Source organism: Macrosteles quadrilineatus, unplaced genomic scaffold, assembly GCF_028750875.1.
Source record: "Macrosteles quadrilineatus isolate MER2022 unplaced genomic scaffold, UCM_ALF_1.0 Scaffold_4__1_contigs__length_99947679, whole genome shotgun sequence".
In the NCBI taxonomy this organism is placed as follows: domain Eukaryota; kingdom Metazoa; phylum Arthropoda; class Insecta; order Hemiptera; family Cicadellidae; genus Macrosteles; species Macrosteles quadrilineatus.
The window spans coordinates 74,463,805-74,487,448 of record NW_026542597.1 but is presented as its reverse complement, the minus strand read 5'-3'; the positions used below and the strand labels follow the sequence as shown (position 1 = coordinate 74,487,448).

At 34.9% G+C, this 23,644-nt stretch overlaps 1 protein-coding gene across 1 annotated transcript; it reads left to right on the top strand.

Moving 5' to 3' along the window:
- Nucleotides 1-595: 595 nt before the first annotated feature.
- LOC128992468 (uncharacterized) lies at nt 596-20,656 on the top strand. The gene is made up of 4 exons (XM_054416054.1): nt 596-788; nt 2,846-3,111; nt 16,817-16,949; nt 19,022-20,656. The coding sequence occupies exons 2-4, from the start codon at nt 2,934-2,936 to the stop codon at nt 19,200-19,202; spliced, it is 492 nt and encodes a 163-aa protein (XP_054272029.1). The 5' UTR covers nt 596-788; nt 2,846-2,933; the 3' UTR covers nt 19,203-20,656.
- The last annotated feature ends 2,988 nt before the right edge of the window (nt 20,657-23,644 follow it).

Below are 23,644 nucleotides of genomic sequence, written 5' to 3'. Positions count from 1 at the left end.
GTGTATTTTTGTTTCTAGATTTTTAAATAAAGTACCTCCACGACACTTACACATTTTTTTTTACGTACTGTATTTACAAAAAAAAACTAAGTGCAGTATAATTTTAGAACCGAGAGCATAATAACTGGTGTATCTTTGTTACTGACTAAAGATAAGCTGTTTCTTATGCCTAATGGTTAAGCACTGTTTTATTTCGTTCAAATCGGTTGGGAATATCATTGACTACTCAACGGTAATATATAACACATGTATGGTGCTGTATATTTACCTAAGTACATAGTGTAACCTAATGTTAATTTGGAGAGTAGCTCTCTTATAATTCGTCAAACATGGAATCCTCAAAAACACTTTGAACAAATCATTTTCTGAATAACTCCGGATATATTATTTAGAAACGATTTTCAAACAACGACACATGGCTGATTCAAACTCTTACGATAACCACAATCTTCCCACAACCAAAATTACAATCTTTACTGCCCAAAGTGTCGTCAGGTCCAAAACAAAGACGGCGCCAGTTTTATTTATAGATTCAACATCTGCTGCAAACCGGGTCCAGCATTGTAGGCATTGGACAGTGTTGCTGTTGCACTTATGTATTCCAAGTTAGGCAGGGTACGTTGGTGCTGTTAGGTTGGTACCGCCGTGCCTTCAGTCAGCTGATATGAAAGCGAAAGTCCCGCCATTGTTGGTATAACCTCGCGCGTGAACAGCTGATGGTCGAAATATTACGCTTACGTTTGTTTTGTGTTGTGTCTAGTGCTGTGAGGGAGTGTTTTGTGAGTTAGGTAAGTGAATTGTTTTATTTGTTGTGTTTTTGTTTTTTGTGTGATTTGTTTTTTTGGGAATGGAGTGTTACTCTCAAGAAAGTGTTCCCAGATGGCAGAGTTGAAGTAATCTGTGCACAGTTGTGCGTGGTAAAGCGATATAAGTTATGATACAAGCATTATTAATAATTATTATTATGGCGTAATAGACAAAATTACATTAACAGTGTAATACAGAATTAATAAACAGTATCAGTAATCTGACACATTCTTTCTTCTACTGGCAACAACCCTTATCATGGGTAAGCGTTGGCAGTTACTAAAAATCACAAAAGCAATATATTTTGAACCGTAATTTTAACAGTAATGGGGCTGGTGCCATTTTGTTAAGGATTTAAAGAATTGTAACATACTAAATCGTAATCAAAATTGGTGAGCTGTCCCCAAAACTCCGATTTTCCGTTATTATGGGGGGTTTCATGGGAAAATTACATAACTTACAATAGATTTTGAACCGTAATTTTTACAGCGATAAGGATAACATACAAAAGTTGAATAAAAATCGTTCGGGACATTTTTAAGAAAACTTGGTTTTCTGTTATTTTAAAGGGTTTTATTAAAAAATTATGCATAAAAACATGAATTTTGAACAATTAAAAAAAACCTGGATGTATCTTGAAGTAGAACCCACATACCAAATTTTATCGAAATCGAACATGTGTAGTCTATAGATTATACAAGGGGATCATATTACTCTCTTACCCACAATCTATCAAGTAAGAACCTAAATAATGTACTCAGATATATTCAAGTGGTTTACTTCTGAAGATAATAATGTGGTTAGGTTTAATTGTACAAAACTCCAGCATAGAATCAATAAGGGAATGTTGATGAAATAAACACCATTTATTCTATGACTCCAGTTAACATTTTTGTCTCTAACTACAGAACTTCGTTTTGGTCAGATTCATTGTTTTCTAAACAATTCTCACCAATGTATTGTTTCTCAATACCTATATCATAGTATGCGGGTAAATGCAGAATATGCATAAAACCACCAGTAAATTATGCATCAACAGTAAAACGAAGTCAATGAACTCAGACTGAACGATTTTCCTTGCTATTGTTCCAGTGTAAAATCAGATGGAGGACTAATTAATTTGAATCTTTGAATGATTCTACAAACATTTCAATCAGTCTAGAAAAAGAACCCAAACTAAAACTTGGACATCGCCACTTCTTAGGATCAATATTGGTTTTGAAGCCAATTGTTTTTCTAGGTTTGTACCAAATCACATTCAGTATTTTTAGGAAACTCATATATCATCCATTAAAAAGAAATGTTAAAATTACATAATAAAAACTCGATAGACGATATTTATAGGTATATTCCAGATAAAAAGTAGTATTAAGTGGTACAATACTACGATAAATATAATTTTAAAACTTGTATTTTGGAGAAACATCCCGGCACGAATTATAACAATTATATTGAATATTTTTTAGTAATTTTCATTGAAACTTTGGTTTGCCAACGATTTTGAGAGGGTCAAGGTTGTTTTGAACACTTACAAGTAAGATCCAGGCCAAACTCCCCGCAGCTACAGGACATTTTCCCTCCTCTCATGTAGAAAACACATTACGCCATGTTATTTGCCGAATGGTCTAGTTTTTAAGCCAAAACAAAGGTAGTTCAGATTTAGTTGTTAAATGATGTTTTATGTGATCAATATATGATTTTTTATATTGATGATATTAAAAAATTGAAAAAATCTCCTCAAGAACTTTAGCCCAAACTATCTAATTTCAGAGCACGTGTTGGACAATATTTTCGAAGAAGGTAAAAAGTGGAAAATTTGGCGTCCCCTCAAATATTTCTAAAAATAGGTTATTTTGTTTTAAAATACTTGTCATTCATTCTATTAGGCTTTATGAGGATAGGATAGAATGAATGACAAGTATTTATTATGAGAATCTTAACTATAACCGTAATATTCTCAAGTCATCCTTAATCTGTAATCTCTTAAGCTAATCCTTTGTATTCCTCCTTCTGACGACCTCTGTTTGTCCGATACCAGGTGTTTACCTTGGCTCGCCCCGAGCCCGAGGGGCAGACGCCCGCCACTTTCTCCAGCAGCTACTGAGGCTGCTGAGGCTGCTGATACCATGGACTCCGGTCTGATCCGGCTGCTGATCGTCGCCGCGTTGTTTCTGCTGCTAGCAGGCGACTATGGGTATCTCCTGGATCAGCTGACAGGAGTGTTTGGTCCAGAAGAAGCCGATGGAGAGGTTGCCGCCAAGGTCGCTGAAGAGGATGCGACAGAATTGGCCTTCAAGGAGACCGGTGAGTGTTTTTGTTTCGATGAAAGTACTTCCTACTTGCTTGGGATGGATAACAACACAGAATGTTGTAACTGATACAAAATATGATCGGTTAGTATGACAAATAAGGCTTTAGGTATGTAGTTTAAAGTACAACCATAATTTGATGTTTTTACAAGTTAAACTCATCTTCAGGCTATCATCAAACTGGTTACAAACCTCTCATAGCTCGTTAGGATTTTAACATGATAAACAAGATACGATCACTAACACAAATATAACGAAACAATTAGTACCGTTACTGGTCGACCTAGTACAAAATAACGAAGTTAGGGGTAGAAACTAAGTCGGTTTTGACAAAATTGTTTTTATTTCCTACTCATTCTACTCGTTTGAAACGGCGAATAAAAATAATTTTCACAAAAATACAACCTATGTTTTACAAAAGCACAATATTAATATAACAGTAGAATAAAGTAAAAATGGAAGAGTTAATATGAATTTATTTTCATTCTTCTATTTATTCGCGTGCCAATAAGTCCAACTCGTTTAAATGGTTTTCAGCCCTGTCCTATGACCACAGGGTTGAATCTTTATTGAATGTCTTAAACTGAAAATAAGTTTGATTAACCAACACAAACACAAGTTAGTTTTCGTGCCATCGCCTCCCAAATCACGAGCGTATCTAATTTGTAAACAACACTGCCTCCTATATCCTTAAACAACATAGGTTAGGTTGGGATATTTCTTTGTTTCCACAAGGAGTATCCTCGTCTCAGTTGAGAGTCCTGTAAACGGTTTGTTGCGGACCTGTCGTCCTTGATGTCCACGCGTCTGTAGCCAGAAGTAGCAAGACAACAGTTCCACGGATCCTGTAGAGATAACCAGTCTTGTACAGTGTACAGTATGCGATAATTAGTCATTTAAAAGTCGTAGGGCGCGGTTGCTCTTGTGACAGTGCTCGAGCCTTGTGTGCTGAGGGACTGGGTTCAAATCTCACTAATCACAAATCCAATGGTTAGGAATCAGCAAATGATGGTCTAGGAACCCAAAAAAGGATATCTCTGTCTGAAGAGAACTTACTTGGTGTTAACAAACTTTATGTTAAAAGCTATATATCACAGTTTTTTAACCCTTAATACTAGTTCAATAAATGTAACAAATCCATCAAGAACTGACAATTAAATGTGACCTTGACTAAAATATTGATAAGGAAACGTACATCAGTTTATGCTGACCCTATAGAAAACATACAAGCAGAAAATTACGCTATTAAGATTAACGAAATCCTCAATTGCTGTTTTTATTTTAACCAATTTGTAGAATAAATATTTTTTCTACACTTATTAGTTAACGATTTACGAAAGATAGAACGCCGGACGCGCACTATAAAAGTATGATACAGTATATTGTTCCTTTTGGGACGAAACCTCATTTTACAAAATGTCATTAATCAACTGTAGGGGTTTAACAATCAGCCAATATATTTATGTTTCAATTTTATTTAAGTTGTATAAAGCTTAACCATACCCAAATATTAAGCTATCGGTATTCTAAGAATTCAAGGGTCAAAGAGTATACTTTTTGTTACTGAGAACATATTCAAAAGAAAGTAACTAGTGGTTTGCTTTATTTGCATTTCTATTAACATTTCACTAAGATTCTAAATAAAATGTTTGCACCAAAGTTAAAATAATACGTCTCTTAGACTTTTATACCTAATCATAGTAATACAAACGATAGGTTATTAAGAAGTTAACCTTAGTTACCAAAGTTTCCAAAGTTGTTGTGGCATGTTCCGGACTTGGTGGCCTTGGAATCAAATAACGCTTAGAATATCTACCCAATGTTGATACAATGATAAGAAATAGTTACAGTAACAATTGATTCATTAATAAATTCCATTGTTTTTAAACCTTCCAAGAATGATTAAGACACTCTACAAAGCTACGGAAAATTATTACTGCAATTCTTACATCAAATTATTACAATTCTTTAACAAAATTTGAATAAATATGTAAATATGTTTGCTATCGAGTCAAAAGATAACAGAAAGAGGAATACACATGATTTACGTTATTTTGGTTCTCGGGAATCTGGGTAGAGCATAAATCGGAGCTATTTCTTGTAGGAATCGTGCCAAACGGTGCGCCAAAACGATCGTAAACAAAACACGGTCACCAACCGAGGGACGATTCTTGTGACGTTTACAACTACGACTAAATTTCGTGTTCAAACTAATTGTTATTAGTATTAACACACAGAATAAATAGAGAGACTACAGTTAATGGTTGGAGCTCGCTTTAGATTTTTAGAATTACTTACTCGATCAAAGTAAGACTATGTTTGTTCATTCAAACTGTAAAGATTTCTGAAAATGTTTTGCGTTGGTTCTAAAACTTTTGACTGTCATTGTAAGTATTTTTTTACTTTTACCAACTTAATTCTAGTTCGAGTGTAGTTTTATCGTATTTTGTGTAATCTATTTGACCTACAAAATGAATTTGTCAGCAAATTACAATTATTGCAAAATAGCTACGAAATAATTTTGCTATTGCAAAAGTTTGTGTAAAAATAATTTTGATTACGCAGTAGTTTTGGCAACTAATAATCTCAATTTTGTAAACATGATTTACCTCACGGAATATTTTTTGCCAGCAAATCAATTAAAAAACAATGAATGATTCATAGGAAATAGTCTCGTAAGCAAATTAATCGCAACGTTGTAAACAAGCTACTAAACAGTTTTGATTTTTGTAAATATAATTCAGCCTCCAAATTGTTTTTCATTAAGTTTATCAAAATTTTTTTGTTGGAATCAGTAGTTGTTGAAGGTTTGTTTTAGGTACATAAAAAACTGTTATCACCAAATATACATGTAGGTATATTCTTTATTATTGTAACCAGGGGACAACAACAACCAAATCGTTAGGACGGTATTTTTTCACCCTACATTAGCCTATTTGTTTAATTAATTCTTTCGCTTCGTTGCAGACTCTCAAAATAAAATGTAACCATTAAATCTTTCTTTCAATATCCGTCTTGAACATATTTTCTTTACTGGCACTGTGCATTCATCGTTATTGCTAAAAATGACTGCATTACTAATTTCATTACTGCATCAATGTTATTCCTAATTTCATTTTTGACAAGGTTTGTATTTTATATTATTATGCAAAGACATTTATTTTTGTAATAATCCCATCTAGTAACAATACTATCTACTACATCCCAACTGTGAAATGCACAGACACGAATAGTGACCAAAACAGTAAATTAAAAAGAGATTACTCCAGTAAACAGTCGTATTATTGCAATAGCAATCAACTAGGAATTACTGTGCGTGGGACGACACAAGTGTGTTATAAGCTTGTCAATTAATGTTCAGCCTACGCATCCATCTGCATAATATGATGCACCATGTGCACTGTGACTGCATCAGGTCGATTTATGTGCAAAAAGAGTTATGGTCGGATATTTCATCTGTTTTGCATGAAACGCAGTGTTTTCATAAGTGATTGTTTTGAAAAGGTAATCCAGTGTTCTATTTGTAGATTGTGTATTGAAACATTGTTTTGGATTGATTGAATCTGTTTGCATTTTTGTGATTGATTAGGTGTGTTTTAATTAGTTTGGGTTTCAGAAGTTGGTATCAATTGATTAGATGTGAAATAATAATTTAAAATAATTACTGAATGGTACAAATAGCTGGGGTAGCAGATTGGATATAGTATCTCTAATCAATAGTTTGCCAGTTCAATCCTGTGAAAAGGCAAAATATTTTTATAGTTCGAAACAAGACCCAACTGTCTGGGCTTTTGCTATGGGCTTTTACATATGTAATGCATTTACAAAATAATCCCTGATTTAAGTCAGCTTGAAATATATCCATGGTGTATCGGTGTTAAAGTATTGCTTAAAATATTTATATACCAAATTTAAAGGAAGATTAATGATATAATTAATTATAAGCTACATCAATAACTTGGAAAAAGACTAGCACTTGAATTCAATTTTCACTTCACAGTTTCTACTCGCAAAGTTTACTTGGTTCTGTCGCGGATATCTCTCAGCTTTTCCTTATTAGCATCTAATGCATAACCTGTCATATTTGGCTGACTTAATACTGTCACATAACCGTCAATTAGTTGTGGACCAGGTCCAACAACCTCAAAACTGTTCCGGCCCGACTTCCGCTCTTTTTACGTACGGTTCCCAGTTCTGGGTTATGTTATCCAGAAAATATAGGATCATATAAATATGGGATATCCTGGTGTAAGAAAAGAGTTTAATGTCATATAACAATGTTATATTTTTAAAAGATGGGTCTCACTGTTGTGTTTAAATTGAACCGAATTTCAAATAATAAGGTGAAGGTCAAGGAAAATTTAGGCTGAAGTGAATTAGGTAAGCTAATGGAAGAAGAATACAGTGTGAGAGAAAGGGGGATATGTTTTTTTAAGTTAACTTGAGGTATTTAAATCAATTTTAATTAAGTCTATATTTTGATGATACACTGGGCTTTTGACTTTGAAACTGTTTGTAAGAGAATGTCTTAGTATCATTAATGATGATTCATAACCCCTATTTAAATCTTTCTGTTCTATTGATTATCTACGTCTTTATTCATAACAATACTTCCATTATCCTCTATATTTTCTTCACCCATTTTTTACACTGCATTCATTCATTTCTTCCACGTTCTTTTTTGGACTTTCTTTTATGCTTGCTTAATTACTTTTTCCATTGCACTCGCAACCTCTAATCGAGAAAAATCTCCTTCTTCCATAACAATCTTACATTCATAAATTAACTTAGCCGTGTTTAGTATGCGATCAATGAAATCACATATGAAAAAATGATCCAGTAAAAGGGTAAATTAAAGGAAATGAAAGAGGAGTCGTAAGTAGTGCGGGATATATTCGGATTTACTTCCGCAAACACGTGGGTAAGTGGATTTACCATGGCAATCCCGGTGGTAAATAGATATGTTTATTCGAAAGTGTGGTTCAATCTTCAGCAACACCTCTGAAGTCCTTGGACCGATAGGCACAGATCGTGGTTGTGCAACCAATATTTCGGCAAGGAGCAGGCGACGTCGAGGCCGACGACTATGAAAGGTCGGTTATCTCTTGGCTGTCATGGGAGAAGCCTTGTTAGGCAACATTGTAAAACTTGACATTTTTGTGTCCATTCAATACATCTGGACAAGTGGTTGCTGGAGAAAAGTTGACGCTTAGTGGGACTTGTTTTTTCGAATGATCTTTTGGGAACTGGTTTTTTACTTGGAACAGTACCGGTATCCAAATGTTTTGAATATGGTAGGCTACATATCCGTGTTTTAGGATGTTGTTCGTAGGTGGATAATTACTTTCAATTGGAGGACAGATCCATTTGCAATAGTTATTCCTTCCTGAAAGACGCATTCTTTTTGTTTCTTAAATATGTGCATTCACTTTAAAACAGTTTCTGAACCACGTACAAGCTATTGGTGATTGGCCAGATTGAACTCATGCCTCTAAAAAACATAGTTCACTCTATAACCAATAATAGTGTACGCCTAAAAATCAAAAGTTTGCCGGATCGGCGCTGAGAAAAAAATTAAATCCATCTATCCCTGATCAATGGTCTTTTAATTCATGCTCCTGATTTAGTCATAACATCTTAGTCAGTAACAAAGCTACGCATATCATCTCACACCACTCTACACTGACCATTTACTCATATTTGGTTTAAAATACACACCTAGGAGGCGTTCCCATCTCATTGATAATAATGATAACCCACACGCAATAATATTTTGAGTTTGCGCTCTAAAATCTTAGTTTCAACATGTGTGATGAATACTTTGCTAAACCGTTGCTAACAAGTGCTGAAAAAATCTTTCCAACCCTCAATCAAACTAAAATACCTAATTTGCGTCTAATATCTCCTCATTCCACTTCCATTTGATTTGAAATTTACTCATGAAGCATGTCTGCTTCGATCTAAGAATATTTGGTTCTTCATAATGCAGTCTACAAGCTATGCTACAAAAAGCAGCTTCTCTTAGATACGATGGACGGCAAATAGTCAGCTGATTCAGTAGCTACTGATAAGTGGGTCAAAGTAGTTAAGTTACGCGCAATGACCGTAACCTAACCTAACCTAAGCCAAGGTCAGCGTCACAACTACGTCATGTACGCACTGCTGCCAACATCGTGGATCAAAATATCTTCACTTCATTTATATGTATGTTGATGTCCTGTTTCGTTTTGAGTGTTTGCTGTTAATTTCTTGGTTTCAAAATGTAAAGCTATATCCATCAGATAAATCGGTGTATTATCAACTTAAGTTTGTTGTCTAGTACCTAATTTGAAGTACGCGTCAGGTAAACACTGTTAAATTGGCCCTTAATAATTAGCAGAGAAGTGTTTAGCTTACAAAATCACACGTAGACGTAATCGGACATCAAATAACATCTATTTTACAATTGAAGAAGTCGTCTTTGAGAAAACCAAAGTCAACGGTTAGACAAGGCAGGCTTGTGTTCCATGACCCATGAAGGACTAATTCACTGAGCCGTGCTAAGATGATTTTGAAACTAATTAATTAAGTAATTAAGATGATTTCTTAATGACATTGCGTTTGCATTAAGATTAAATTGTGCTGATAATCGATTACATCTTACTTGCGATTACTATACATACGTTACGCTGTGTTCCGTATAGCGTTAAAGTCGTCGTCGTCGCTCACGTTGGTAAAGTATAGTAGCAGATACTCTGTTTTGTTAGTATAGTATTACTTCGTAGCTGTGACTTATCTTATAAACACTGATATCAGACGGTCACTTTAAAATTGTTAGTTCGAATCAAGTACCTGTTACTTACATTGAAAATAGTTCCTACACTCTCACGGTTATCGTAGTTGCTTAACAACTGTTTCTTCCCCAATCACGTAAAAGTACTTTGAAACTATGGACCCATGTAGTGTTGATCATGATATACAACGACATCATACCATTACGGTCATCACGTCATCACTGTTACGTTTCAAACCAAGTAACAGTTATTTTGACTGACAATAGTTCCAACACATCACTGCTGCAGCTATGGGCCCATGTAGTGTTGATCAAGACATAGGCATCGACATCAGAACATCACAGTTATCATGATTACTTTATAACTGTTACTTTTCAAGCCAAGTTTTTTTTTACTGACAACCGTTTTGTAACTGTTGATCATGACATAGACACTGACATCAGGCCTTCACTCTGTTCCTTTTACTTTTCCAATTGAGTAACAGTTACTTGCATTGACAACAGCTCCGACACATCGTTGCAGTAGCCTTGGAACACGAACCCACGTAGTTGTTGATCATGACATAGACACCGACATAAGGTCATCAACGTTATCACAATTACTTCATATCTGTTACTTTTGAAACCAAGTAACAGTTATTTTCTTGATAACCGTTCCTGCCTCAATATTTCACAGCTATGGACCCTTGTAGTTTTTGATCATGGCATAGACACCGACATCAGACCACGGCTTCCCTTTCACTTAGTCACGGCCGCGGAAACGAAAGCGAGAGTCGTGAAAGTGAGTGTCATTGTCAGATGATGTCCGCAGGATGTTGCCCCGACATGCGTAACACCGAAAAACGGTGCAGTTGAAGAAAAATAGACAGCGAGCGTTCAAAGAACAATTGTAGTTTGGTAGAAATATCAACTAGAGGCCATAACGCGTATTCTGTTTCGAATAGCAGTGATGAAAACGTGTAGGCCTACTCATCTGAGATTGTCTTTGAAGACACAATGGCAAGGAAAACGTTGAGAAATGTATTGTTGTAAAGATTAGTACTGTAGTGGAATCTGAATGATATTTTCAAATATGGGTTTAAGTGTCAGGGTTTTTAAACCAGCCTTACTAAAACATGAGAGAACCTCTTATTCCTAGAACAAAACAATGTTTACTCTTTAAGGGGCCAATCTTCTTCTCTTTAGGTTTGGATTGCTGTAAACCTTACAAAGGTTGTAGGTATAAATTAACACATTAGCAGTTTACAGTATAAACTAAGTAGGACATTTTTATTTTTCCCATCAGTCATCGTTTGTATCAATTGTCTCTAAGGCCGACCCTACATTTTAAGTTTTAAGTTCTCTCTGATTTCCTTAGACTTTTCATGTTCCCTTCTCATATTATTGAAAGAAATTGATATTTCTTATGGAACCTGGGGAAAAAAGATATCCATTGCATGTGCTTCCACTTTTCCAAACTCCGAAGCACCACTTATCCCCCTTGGCTGACATTATCATCATGGACAATTCCTAACCCTTGCCAACTGTGGGAAATCCTTGTGATTGCCACTGATCACGGCAAGGAGTTTACAGAGGAGTTCCAACCGTCCAGAAGTCTCTGGTAAACTCCTGTGGGAGTTTGTTCACACAGTTTAAACTTTCAGTCTCATTACGTGCAGTTTGTTTGAGATTGAAGGTTGGACTGAGGCGCTTCTAATCAGTTTTTGTTAGGTAACGCTACTAGTTAGAAGTCGCTTTCATTTACTGTGGGAAGCGAGGATGGGTCTGAAATAATTAGTATTGTTGGAAACTTATTTTTCTGTCTAATTTGAGTAGTAAGTAGTACTGAGACGGTCGTTGAAAACATGTCATTGTGCATCCCATGATACAATTTGAAATTTAATACTCTTATGACGAAAGGTTTTGAGACTTATGATTTTGAACACTACACTTTGCTAATGATTAATTTCTTATGTGATAAATGTGAAACAAGATCCAAAAACAAGGCAAGTCTGGTTCCTTTATTTTGTTAGGAAGGACAGATCAATTAGTTAGGGATATCTTCCAACAGTTTTTATGTCTAGATGATATCTTTGACTATTAATACAACTTCAGTATCCAATAATGTGTCATTTGTCCAATCAACCAATTATGCTATCTACCGAAAGACTGACGTCACCAGGAACCGTTGGTCTTAACGGAAAATACCAGCGTAAACACACACAAATTTCACAATCAAATGTGTGTATCTTCAAAAATTCCAACATTTTCCAACTTGACAAAAATTATTTCACTTTAAAACTCCAACACATATTAAAACCTGCGAAATGACAATCAATCTGGCACGTGTGAAATTCGTTTAGGTGTTAAAATAGGTTTGAGATTGAATTAACGCTGCGTCACACACGGACGGTGTTGATTAAGAAAAAATATGGCACAAATAACCTCATCGACGGGTTGTCTGTATGCAAACTTCGTTGGGCTAATCGAATGTCCAGGGTAGGGGGAGTGTTGTATGAGTGATGGACCCATTGTGATTGACCGGCGGCGATGTCCGTGCACTGTTTTAAAATTGCAGACTCTATTGTTTTGTGGATGAAAAGTGGATTGGGTAAGTGTGAGTGTGTGGAGTTTTTGAATTGGGTGTAAAGTTTGGCTGAAATTGGGAAGTGTTGGTGCTAAAGTAGTGAGATAAGGATTTAAGTTTGTACCTATTTGTTGAGTGTTATAGATTTTGATAAGTTTTTGTTATTTCTTGGAGGGATGGGCTTTTTGTTTACGGTAACTGGACTTTTGGATATACAGTGTTGGGTTTGGATTTAGAAAAGTAGTAATCATTACTAGCTTTTATATTATAGACTGACTATGGGTATTGTGTTACTTTATGTTAACCTGGGGGAAGTGTATTTGAAAAAATACAAAATTTAGTTCTGTCTTAGTGAAAAAAATAATGTTCAAGTCTTTTTGAACGACCGGTTAGTCAAAGAGTTTGTGAGACAATTGCAATGTTTTGAACTTGAGAAGCTATTATGAATACTAAGTGACTATGAAGTATGAATGAATATAATTTTTCACCATGTATAAACGAGTCGTGACGAAAAACTAACTTTAAAGTCCACGGTCCATAAGTATAGCTGCAAATTATTTCGTCCTACCAAAATTACCGGAGTTTGATTAAAGACTTCTCATGGTCGTTATTAAAAGTCACACATCGGAACCAACAAGAAAAGTCATCTAATCATTTGGCATCAACATTAATTGATCGTGACAAAAAGTCAACTGATTAGATTTACATTTGCACTGTAGGTGGGATGAGTAAGCCAAACACTTGACACCTGAGCAAATAATGAGCCAAGTACTTTCTCGTTATACATGAGTAATAGGAAAATCTACACACTCAACGTATGATCAAATTATGAATTAAGCGTTTTCTGGGGTCTATTGATCAGTATGTAAATAATTATGGTCTAATGCAGAATACGTTTTCTCCTTTTCAACATCATATTATATCCACCCCTATAATAATGCTATAGTAGAATTTTCTACACCTTGCAGCTTAAGAATAAGCTAAGTACAACCACATAAGACATTGTGTATTGATCAGTTCAGTATTCAGATAGAACATAATCATGATCAAAAGTCGTCCAGAAAAGATTTGCTCATCTAAACTCTTCCATACCACTTCTAGAACCTTCGCACACAACACCTGATTAAACATTAAGTGTCTTTGACTGATCAGTAGGCTGTGCACAAGCACATGATGATCTAAAGTCACATAGTGTACACTAGGTCTTGTCAACTCCATACCTCTAGTGTCAACCCCCACAACAAACACCTGATCTAGACATGAACCCGATGTCACAACAGTCTGGAACCCTCCCAGGATAACCGAGGTTTCACATTACGCAATGCCTGGCCGATTATGTGGACCAGAACAAGTGGGCCTTCGCGACAGACACGTTTGGTCTCAAGGTGTTTTGGAGGAAAAGACACTTTTTATTAGGTCTGGTTAGGTCAATGGAATGTGACATTAACATAGTTTGGTAGTTGGTTTTAATTTTAGAGTTTTTTGTCTGTATGATTAATTTTATTTTTATAATATCTTGTCTTTTAGTAACTCTTCTCACGTACGTACCAGTAAAAATATATGATTATGTTTTCTCTCGGCATAAGCCTACTGCTTCCTGATTGGACAAAGTTTAGTGTTTTAGAACACAATGAGTGTAGTATGCTTGTTGGAAATGAGATCCTACTAACGGTCAAAATTGGTAATCAATTAATAAAGACATTATTTTGATAGTACATAAGTAAGTGGGATTTCAAATGGTTTATGATTTTGCGGGTTTATTCAAATTTTATTTCTATGGGTTATGCGTATGTTTTCACCAACTAACTAAAAGAGTTTTTGAGTTGAGCTTGGTTTCTAAGATTTGTTAAAGTATGTAATTTTTGTAACCAAACTCAAAATAAATTTTGGACGCTATACAATCTTGATCGATTTTGAGCATGCACACTTAATCAACGTCTGAATAGTTGAGTGCCTTTTAAGGCTCGCCTTCAAATCTGAAGGTTACAGGTACGATCGCTAGCTATGTCGACTATAACCCCAGATCATACTACAACCTAACAATATGTAGGAGTTAAATAATAACAGTATCAGGCTGCAGACCATCTCTTATGCAAAGTACTAATGCCCTTTAAACACACAGAAATTAAAAATATAAAAATTAAAATCGCATTTTATAACCAATCTTGTCCAAGCAAGATACACTTGATCATTTTCGAGCAGACCTCCTAACACCCTAATGAACGCGGAAGCTACCAGAGCCCACTCAACGCCCAGATCACCCTATCTAGGAAGTATGCAACCGATCATAATAGACAACCCATGCAAGACTAGCAGGTGTGCTCTGGTATCGCACCCTATTGTCGCTAACACTTGTGCAACCGTTGCACGACCTACATCTAGCAACCTTGAGATGGTCTGCAGGTTATTGTGCGTTTAGAACTCTTCTCGATTTCGAAACTCGGGTTTCCACACAAATTTGTATCGAGTAGGACCACTCGATGGACTAGTAGTAGCAGCGATGGAGGTCTTTAGTCATTGTTTTAGGTTACGCCAGGTTTTGAAAGAGTTTCAACATACTAAGTACTGCGTAAGTTGGGTTTTATGTGGTGAAGGGTACGTTGGGTTGCGTAGGTTGGGCGTTTTCTGATGTGAAATCACCGTTTCGTAAAGTTGTAGGATTTTGTGACTTAAGATTTTAAATTGATGGTAGTTTCGTTCGTTTTGACTTGTGCTTGTGGTGGGGAGGTTTTCAAAGCATTAAGTGTTAGTTGCAATTTGGAAGCTTTTTGTAAAGTTACACAGTCTTTTTAAATTCTGCATAACTGAAATTGTTTCACTGGCATCATTTTTCAACCTTTACCAGCCATTTGAATGACAACCTATTATTTAGTAAATTCCTCAATACAACAATGTGTATTTGATAGTTTATTTAAACGACGAGTTTTTCATAGAAATTTAAGTAATATAATAAGGACTAATTTTGACCACACTTTTTACGAAATCCATATATTTTTACATGGGATTTCATTTTACATAATCATAATACCGTAAATGAAAATATCATAAAAGTGTTTCAACATTATCGCCAAAAGTTAAAAACATAATTACTTTTCAATTCTAATTACTTATTTAAGAGTATTTAGGTATTGACTTAAGTATTTTTTACAGGTATTTTAAATAAATTGTATTATTCGTGTATAAAGCATAATTAAACTAATAATTTTCAAATCGTGGGGGATTTACGTAAAAATGTATTACTCTACTGTATGGTTATTGTATAATGAGATCGCCATTAAAATACCATATCTGCTTATACAGTATTGTACTAGTAAATAATCAGCACAGTTTGTTTACTTGTATAATCAGCTGTTTACGCAACTGTCTACGTAAGCATGGATCAGCTGAGATAATCCTAATCAGCTGTCTGTCTGACCTCGACTCACACCTACCTTAAACTTGACAGCAAACTTCCTTCAATGATACTTTTGTTTTCCTTAATTTATATAACCACAAAAGGTGTCGATGAATGATTATCTGTTCTTATTTGCATACAATGCGTCTGTTTCTATTTAGTTTACATACTAATATACACAAATAACGAGGTTAAAAAGTATTCTTCTAATAAAGAATGAATGTTAGAGAAATGCGTTTTTTTACGTGCATTTATATTGTCACAAAACACTATCGTTTAAGTTATTATTAACAATTCAATTTTATTTTAATCAATTCGTTATAGTTTCACTTATTCTCCAACCCAACTCATAGAGCATAAATCACATGAATTCTTGAAATGTGTAATCTCTAACGATTTGCATAGCCAAGCTCGGTCCCAAGCTATTGTTCGTTCTAATCACCTGATTTTAAACAGAAAATATCTAGCTATGGCCCAATTGATGTATGCTATAACAATTTACACAGACAAGCTATGCTTAAGAAAAATAAATATGCATATGATATGGTTTCACTTCAGCTAACGCCTGCTGATGTCTACACTTCCTAAAGACAAGCTCGCTCCCCGACTATTGCTAGCTAGGATGATTTGTTCTATCCACAGATTGTTCAACCAAAGTCCACCTGATGTCTACTATAACTATTAACTTAGACAAGCTATGCCTCAGAGCCTATCGTTGATGTCTATTACCAATACACCTCCCAAAGCCAAGCTCGGTCCCCAGCTATTGCTCGCTCTGATCACCTTGTTCTAACTAGAAAACATTCAGCCAAGGTCCAATTTATATATACTATAACTATTCACACAAGCTTTGTAATGATATATAGCTTCACTTCAGTCAAAGCCTATCGTTGATTATCATCACACTTCCCAAAGCCAAGCTTGGTCCCCAGCTTTTGCTCGCTCTGATCACCCTGTTCTGTCCACAGGTCGTTCTGCCAAAGCCCAGTTGATGTCCACTATGAAGAACTCCTGTCTACCCAAGTTGATCTGTGAGCTCAACGCAACGCCGCAGAAAGAGAAGCTCTCTGACTCCGAAAAAGCTCTTCTGTCGCTCATAAGGTATAATATTAGCCTTTAAGGCCAAAATGATAAAGCAGTAGTCGATAAAGGAAGCGATCTATTCTATATGATCGCATAAATATTCCGATTAGAAGATTTTCAAACTTAGTTACATAATTTGATTAAATCATTGTAGTGTTGATAGTGTCATAGTGTTGATACTATCATTAACTTTAGAATGCTAAAGTTGACAGACCAGTAATATTAACCAGCTTTAGATTTTTATCAAAAAAAGAACACGTCTGAATGAGCCTCTAAAACACCATTAGCCAACTACCTACTTACCTTACTCCTATTTACCTTACTTTTAAATTGTGCTTTCCCTTACTTTTGGACATTAAATTAGTTTATGTAACATATAAGGTTCACAGTATGATGTCTTTAAGTTTTAATTAATTGAAAACTTGGTGTATACGATGGAATTCAGAATTTTACAACGACAAATTCTGTTGTTAGCTCAACTAAACTATGTTTTCTTGGAGACAACTTTAACATGGGAATATAATGTCTAGTTCTGTTTGTAGGCAAAGGTTTAATCCACACCGACACCAAATAAAATATGTTGGCAAACAAAGTGTCTGTTATATTTATTAGAGTGGAAATGGCCTAAGGAGAAGTTCCCTAATCTCCAGACAGGTTGAATGGTCTTTGTTAAGATAAATATAATCTAAGCTATTAGTTTGCCATTTTGGTGTATCAAAATGGGATTCCAAGAAGAAATCTTTCCAATATTTTATAATTTTTTGTATAACGACAAACGCTTAATTATTGTGGTTCTAATGAGAAATTATAGTAAAATTCACATTTAAAATGTAATTGCTATATTGGTGTAGTTTTTCCTCCATAGTAATCAGAATCCCAATTAAAGGTGCCAGGCTGCTTTGGTGGTGAAGGGCTTGGGCTCAAATCCCAACAAAAACTCTTGGTTATGTGATGGTGTCTAAAACTTTTGTTCGGAAATCACCATAATAACAGGTTTTCTCGACATATTAAGGAGGGTTTTACATTACATTGCCTATTTTAGTAAAATCAAGGCAAGCTCAGTCCCAATATACACAGGTTGTATTATTTGACTCAGCAACTTAGTCATCACAAATTACTAACGACTTGTGTCGTAACCTTTATGATGATCTTGATGAAATGTGATGTCATCGTTACCGTTTCAAAAACATCCTGACCTCGAAATCACGAGAGTCATTTGTTCCAAACAGATCAGACCATTAGTGTCATTGTGTTTTTGATATTATAATATCCAGGTATTGAGAAATCCTAATGTTGTCAAATTTGGCAACACTTGTTTTATCGTGTGCACATTTTTGGTTATTAAGATGAATTAGTTGACAAGTTATATTCCGCACAATTGAAGAGTTTCCGTTCTGTTCTTTCTTTTGTTTTGTTGCGGTTAATGACTTATAACAAATTATTTTTAGAACGTGCTCCAATGTTGAAACATGTATCTACCACAAAAACATAGAAAGATAACCTGGGAAATATAAATGTCAAAATACAAATACCTTTTTTTTGTGAAGTTACATGAATCGTTATTTTTTGCTAAATTATAGTATTTTTTTTCTTTAATGACACAAATGTCATTTTAGGGTTATTTAATGAAGATTTGAAGTATTTTAAGACATGTTGTATTCTCTGATTGAATATTTTGTTACCATATTATTTTACCCTTTATAGTAACACTTATCGGGATTAAGAGTTTTTTTTAATAATATTTATAAGTATTTGACGACTTTTTGCGTATGTATTGTCTGTATTCTTATTCTGCTGGCTACAGTGTCAAAACTCGTATTCTAGAGGTACTTCATAAAGGTATATAAACAAGGGTGAGGGAGTGTGGGGAGGTACTAGGGAGGGAGCAGGAGGTAGGAGGAGGAGAAGGAGGAGGAGTTCTGTATAAGTAATTTTATATCAAATACTGTAGTAGTTGTCCTGCCTTTATTGCTTATTTTGTTATCCTACTTTTTTCTCCATTCAAAGCATTTTTTATCATTCCCGAGACCACTCAACGTATTGCTTGGTTTTATTTTATTTATTATTCAACTGTTTATTTTTGTCTCCAGTGACACGACCATCAGCACGACCGCCGAGGTGACGTCGAAGTACCACTTCGCCGCGCACATGGGACAGCTGATCGCAGGGGTTGATGGGGCGGGATGTCACAACTTTTACCCATCGTGTCCCTTTCCGGGGGTGCAAGTCCTCAACATGATCAAGGCCATCAGGCTGAAACCACCCTCCTAGGCTAGACACACCAGACAATTAGACACTAGCCATCCTCCTAGGCTAGACACACCAGACAATTGGACACTAGTCGCACCATCTACATAGATGGACCTTCTGACTGTGATTTGTATATAGATACTTGTACAGATGTAGAAGTTAGGTTAAAGTTTTTAGATTTTTAATTGTGTAAGTTGATTAATTAAGGATGATAAAGACTACACCCAGTTCTTAATGGAAGGAGAGTATTGGTTAATAACATTGAAATACTAGAAATGAAAGAGAGAAAAAGATGTGCCTTTGAATAATTCAATTACAAAATAACGTTACTGAAATGTTAAATGACAACTGTGTGTATTCGTATTTCAGCACGATATCTCAAAAGTAATCTTAAAAAAATGTAAAGGTAATAAGGTAAATAATGATTGATGTTCATCTCAGATTAGTGGGTAAACTCAACTTCCACAGAAAATAAATTTATATAGCTAGGCTCTATAATGATGCAAAGACCGAAATGGCATATAGGCCTACTAAACATTATAATTTAGACATAGTTTATGAACCTTGGATTATGTTACCACGAAATTTTTTTTTTTTTTTTGACAGAATAAGGCCTTACGTTATAGTAATACACTTTCACATGTGTGATATAAAACTGCAAAGTAGAATGTCAAGAAATAAAAGATTGTGAAAAATGCACTTAAGTCATGAAAAATGCACTTAAGTCAAAGTGCATTGATCTATCAGGTTGTACATTGTAGTTTTAAGGAAGCTTTAAGTGATATTTTAATGTTAGTTAGCGCTTTTTATAATTTACATGATTTTCGCAAACGGATATTTCTTATTATAACTGTTGAACACCTTCAAAACTCCACAGGGTGATACGTTATTTGATAATTAAGCTTGTTTTTATATTTTGCCGGATAGATAGTCTAAAAGAATAGATAATTGATAGTTTATACCATAATTTTATTTTTAACTTGTGTATATGAAGAAATTTACCCTATCATTGAAATTTGGAAAGTTCTGTATGAAATAGTTTCACGTGCAAAATGTGTATAATGACTTGTAAAGAAAATCGAAAAAGTCATAGTACAAATCATACAGTGCAGCAAAAACAATATGCCTACTTAAAGACTACAAGATAACTCAAATAATTGAACAATCGTAATACATTAGCCTTTAAGACACAACTTACCTCTGTATATTTGATGTAAATAGGTTTAATTATTAAGTTACTGTAAAATACTTTTGTAAATAAACAATACATGTTACCATTTTGAATCTCAAAACCGATTTTAACATGTCTAAGATATATTTTAATTTTCATAGAATGTAAAAAAGTGTATGCTTGAAAACTAACTCTAGTGTTATTTTATATTTTTTATGTTTAATGTTTTCGAATGCGTCCAAATCATTTTTACTGAATCATTTGCTTGTCTTGTTTGATTATGAGATTAAAATATTTTACAGAGCATGTACTTGACCTAATCCCGAAAAATTTATATTTGATTTTTTTCAGGTTTTCGCAATCTTCTTAGAAATAATACTCTCTGTTTTAAAATTATTTTATAAGCTATAAGCATTGTGTTTTTTGCCAAAAAAAACTTTGCAAGGTTGATATATTCAAGCCCATGTGTGAGACGACATGAGGTTATGAGATTTGAGCAAAAAACGTCAAAAGTCGGCAAGACCGCACCCAAGTTAGTTAGACTATCAATGAGTGCGCACATCTATGCACCCATTTTTGGACATTTGACTGTGTCTGGAGTTCCTTCAGTGCCTGTGTGGAGCTATGGTGGGTATTTTAACAAAGAGAACTTCTCAAAAAATGAATGGAACTTTGAATCGTTCGTGTTCATGGTTAGTGAAGCAAAAAGAATATAGTGGTCACAATAAAAATTTCGCTAATGACGTCTTATTAAATAAACACAATTAGGTCGACGATCTGGCTATGAGAGAATCTGTGAAAATTAAAATAAAACTCGATGAACCCTGTTTACAAGAAAGGACTCTAAAAATCATGAAGTTATTGCATTCAAGTTTCGGGGTTGAAGATGTGTTTATACTTACCTAGTGTTATTTTAATTTATTTGAGTTTTGGCCTAAACTTAGAGACGATATAGGTAATGGTAATAGCCTCGAGATGTTAAGGGTAGAACTGTGCTTTTCAACAGTCTCGGGTTGCAAAAATCGCTAGGCATAGAATGCTAATAAAATAATGATGAAACTAGGTACATTCCACTACTAACTTTCTCTTTTAATGAATCCAGTGGCTCCATCATTACAGCTATAACTGATTCTTCTTGATTGTGAATTAAGACCAGCACCTAAAAACATATATTACTTCACTTTAGTCATATTTTCTATGTTTCAAACTGTACAACGATGAAGTCAATTGACAACAGTAAACCTGTTTCGCTTCTACAAGACACTCATCTGTGGTAGAGTGCGGAAAGTTAAAACAATGGTTGGCTTCGAGCCATTACTTCATGCATTACCTAATGAGACAGCAATTATCTGACAACAATACGTTACCGCCAAATCTATTAGTTACGAGAACTGCCACCAGGTAGCATTAGTGGTCGGCACACTACCGCTGTACTTTCACTAGCGGACAAACCACTAACTAGCGACGCATTAAGTCTGCGCAGCTTATGACGTAACCTCTACGCATGCGCTGGTGACTTTGTTACAGAATGATTTGCAAATTTGTATGGCTTTCTTTTTCCTTTCGCCATACTTTTGGCTTGATTTTTAATGAAGGAGATTTCACCCTTGGGGGTAGAGACAAGATGAGGGTTGCCACTTATGAAATTTGCTCTATGCAAACAAAGGTAACGCAAATAAGTTAGGTGACGTTAGATTAGGTCAGGTTTGGTAAGGATAGGTTCGAAAAAGGAGAATATTGAAATGAGATAAAACTTTAAATGGGCTCTACTGATTTGGTATAAGATTTATTCTTTTTTTGAAAACTGGTAAAATTGAAATCGCCGAAAAATAAAAAACTCAAAAATACTTTACATGTCAACACTACACAGTGTTTGTTTCATTGATTGATCTAATATTTCCATAATTGAAGAATTAAAGGCATTTTAAATCTATAAAGTCAGATCTAAACATATTCGCAATATTTCAATGATTGTTATCATGTTAATTGAAAGACAATAATACATTGCATTTAAGAGATTTAAGACACCAGTCAAAAAATAACACAATGTTTTTTTTTATTAACATAATATTGAAGTAAATTTAATAGTCCTTAAATCATTCAACTCCCTTTTTGAACCATGAGTGGTATACAGCCAAGATACTGTTGTTGTGTCTTTACCAAATCTAAGAATATGAATCTATTTTTAGTATTTTTAGAAAGAAAAAACTTACATGCTTAAAGACTTAAATGGGCTCCCTCAAAAATGAGCGTACGATGGACGAAGAATGAAAACATGTAATTTAGACGACACAAACAGCATTATTACTTTTTTACCTTTCCACAATCACGGATTGTGGATATTTATAGGCATGCACTGTGGATGGGATACTCCCTGGTGTGGATTAACGTCCGCACTGGTTATAGTAGTACGTTTTCTGTGGCACTAGTGAGTATTACGACTATCCGCAGTACTATCCTGATAATTAGACCAATTCGTATATACCAAGGAAAAAATGTGGTTCGGATTCCACTATAAAAACTGTAGGTCCCTTAGTTGCCATTAGCTGTTTGGGCTATTAATTAACAGCTGTGTCTAAGGAATGTCGGCCTTAGTCACTGACAAGACTACAAGATCGCGCCACTCATCCTACACTCATCTCCATTCATACTTGGCTTAAAATACCTACATTGTATGGTCACCATTTCATAAGAAAGTATAAAAAAAAGTATAAAAAAGTATTTTTTTACTTACAATTAAACTCTTTCCTCTCATACGTACAAAAATGAAAAAAAAAACAGGACAAATACCACAAGTCCTTACTTTATCCATTACAGCATGCGTCAACTATTCGCAACTTGCATGCAAGGAATGCACTCTGAGCTGCACATGGTTGGCATTACAAACGGAATGTCATCCGGTCAGAAACTTGGGCAAAAAAGCAGATTTACAACCTGCAAGCTATATTCAGCGACCGACAAAGGAGAACACGTGAACCCTAGTGCAATAAACCGAGTGACGTCACTATCTAATTATATCGTTGACGCGCTGCAAAACCGATATATTGAGACCTTTGGTGTAGATTTGTTGTAACATGTGTTTAGCGTAAAGTTTATATTTGTGGTGCAACTGTGGGGTGGGGAATTTGTATGAACTTTCTAGCATTCAACTGATTCTAATATCGTCTTGGCGATTCGAGAAAGAATTATTAGAGTATACTTATTTCAGATCACATTGCGTTAAACATCAATCTATTCGAGCAACCTATTGTTATCAAAATAGTAGATAAACGATTAGTTTTCCGTTACGAAT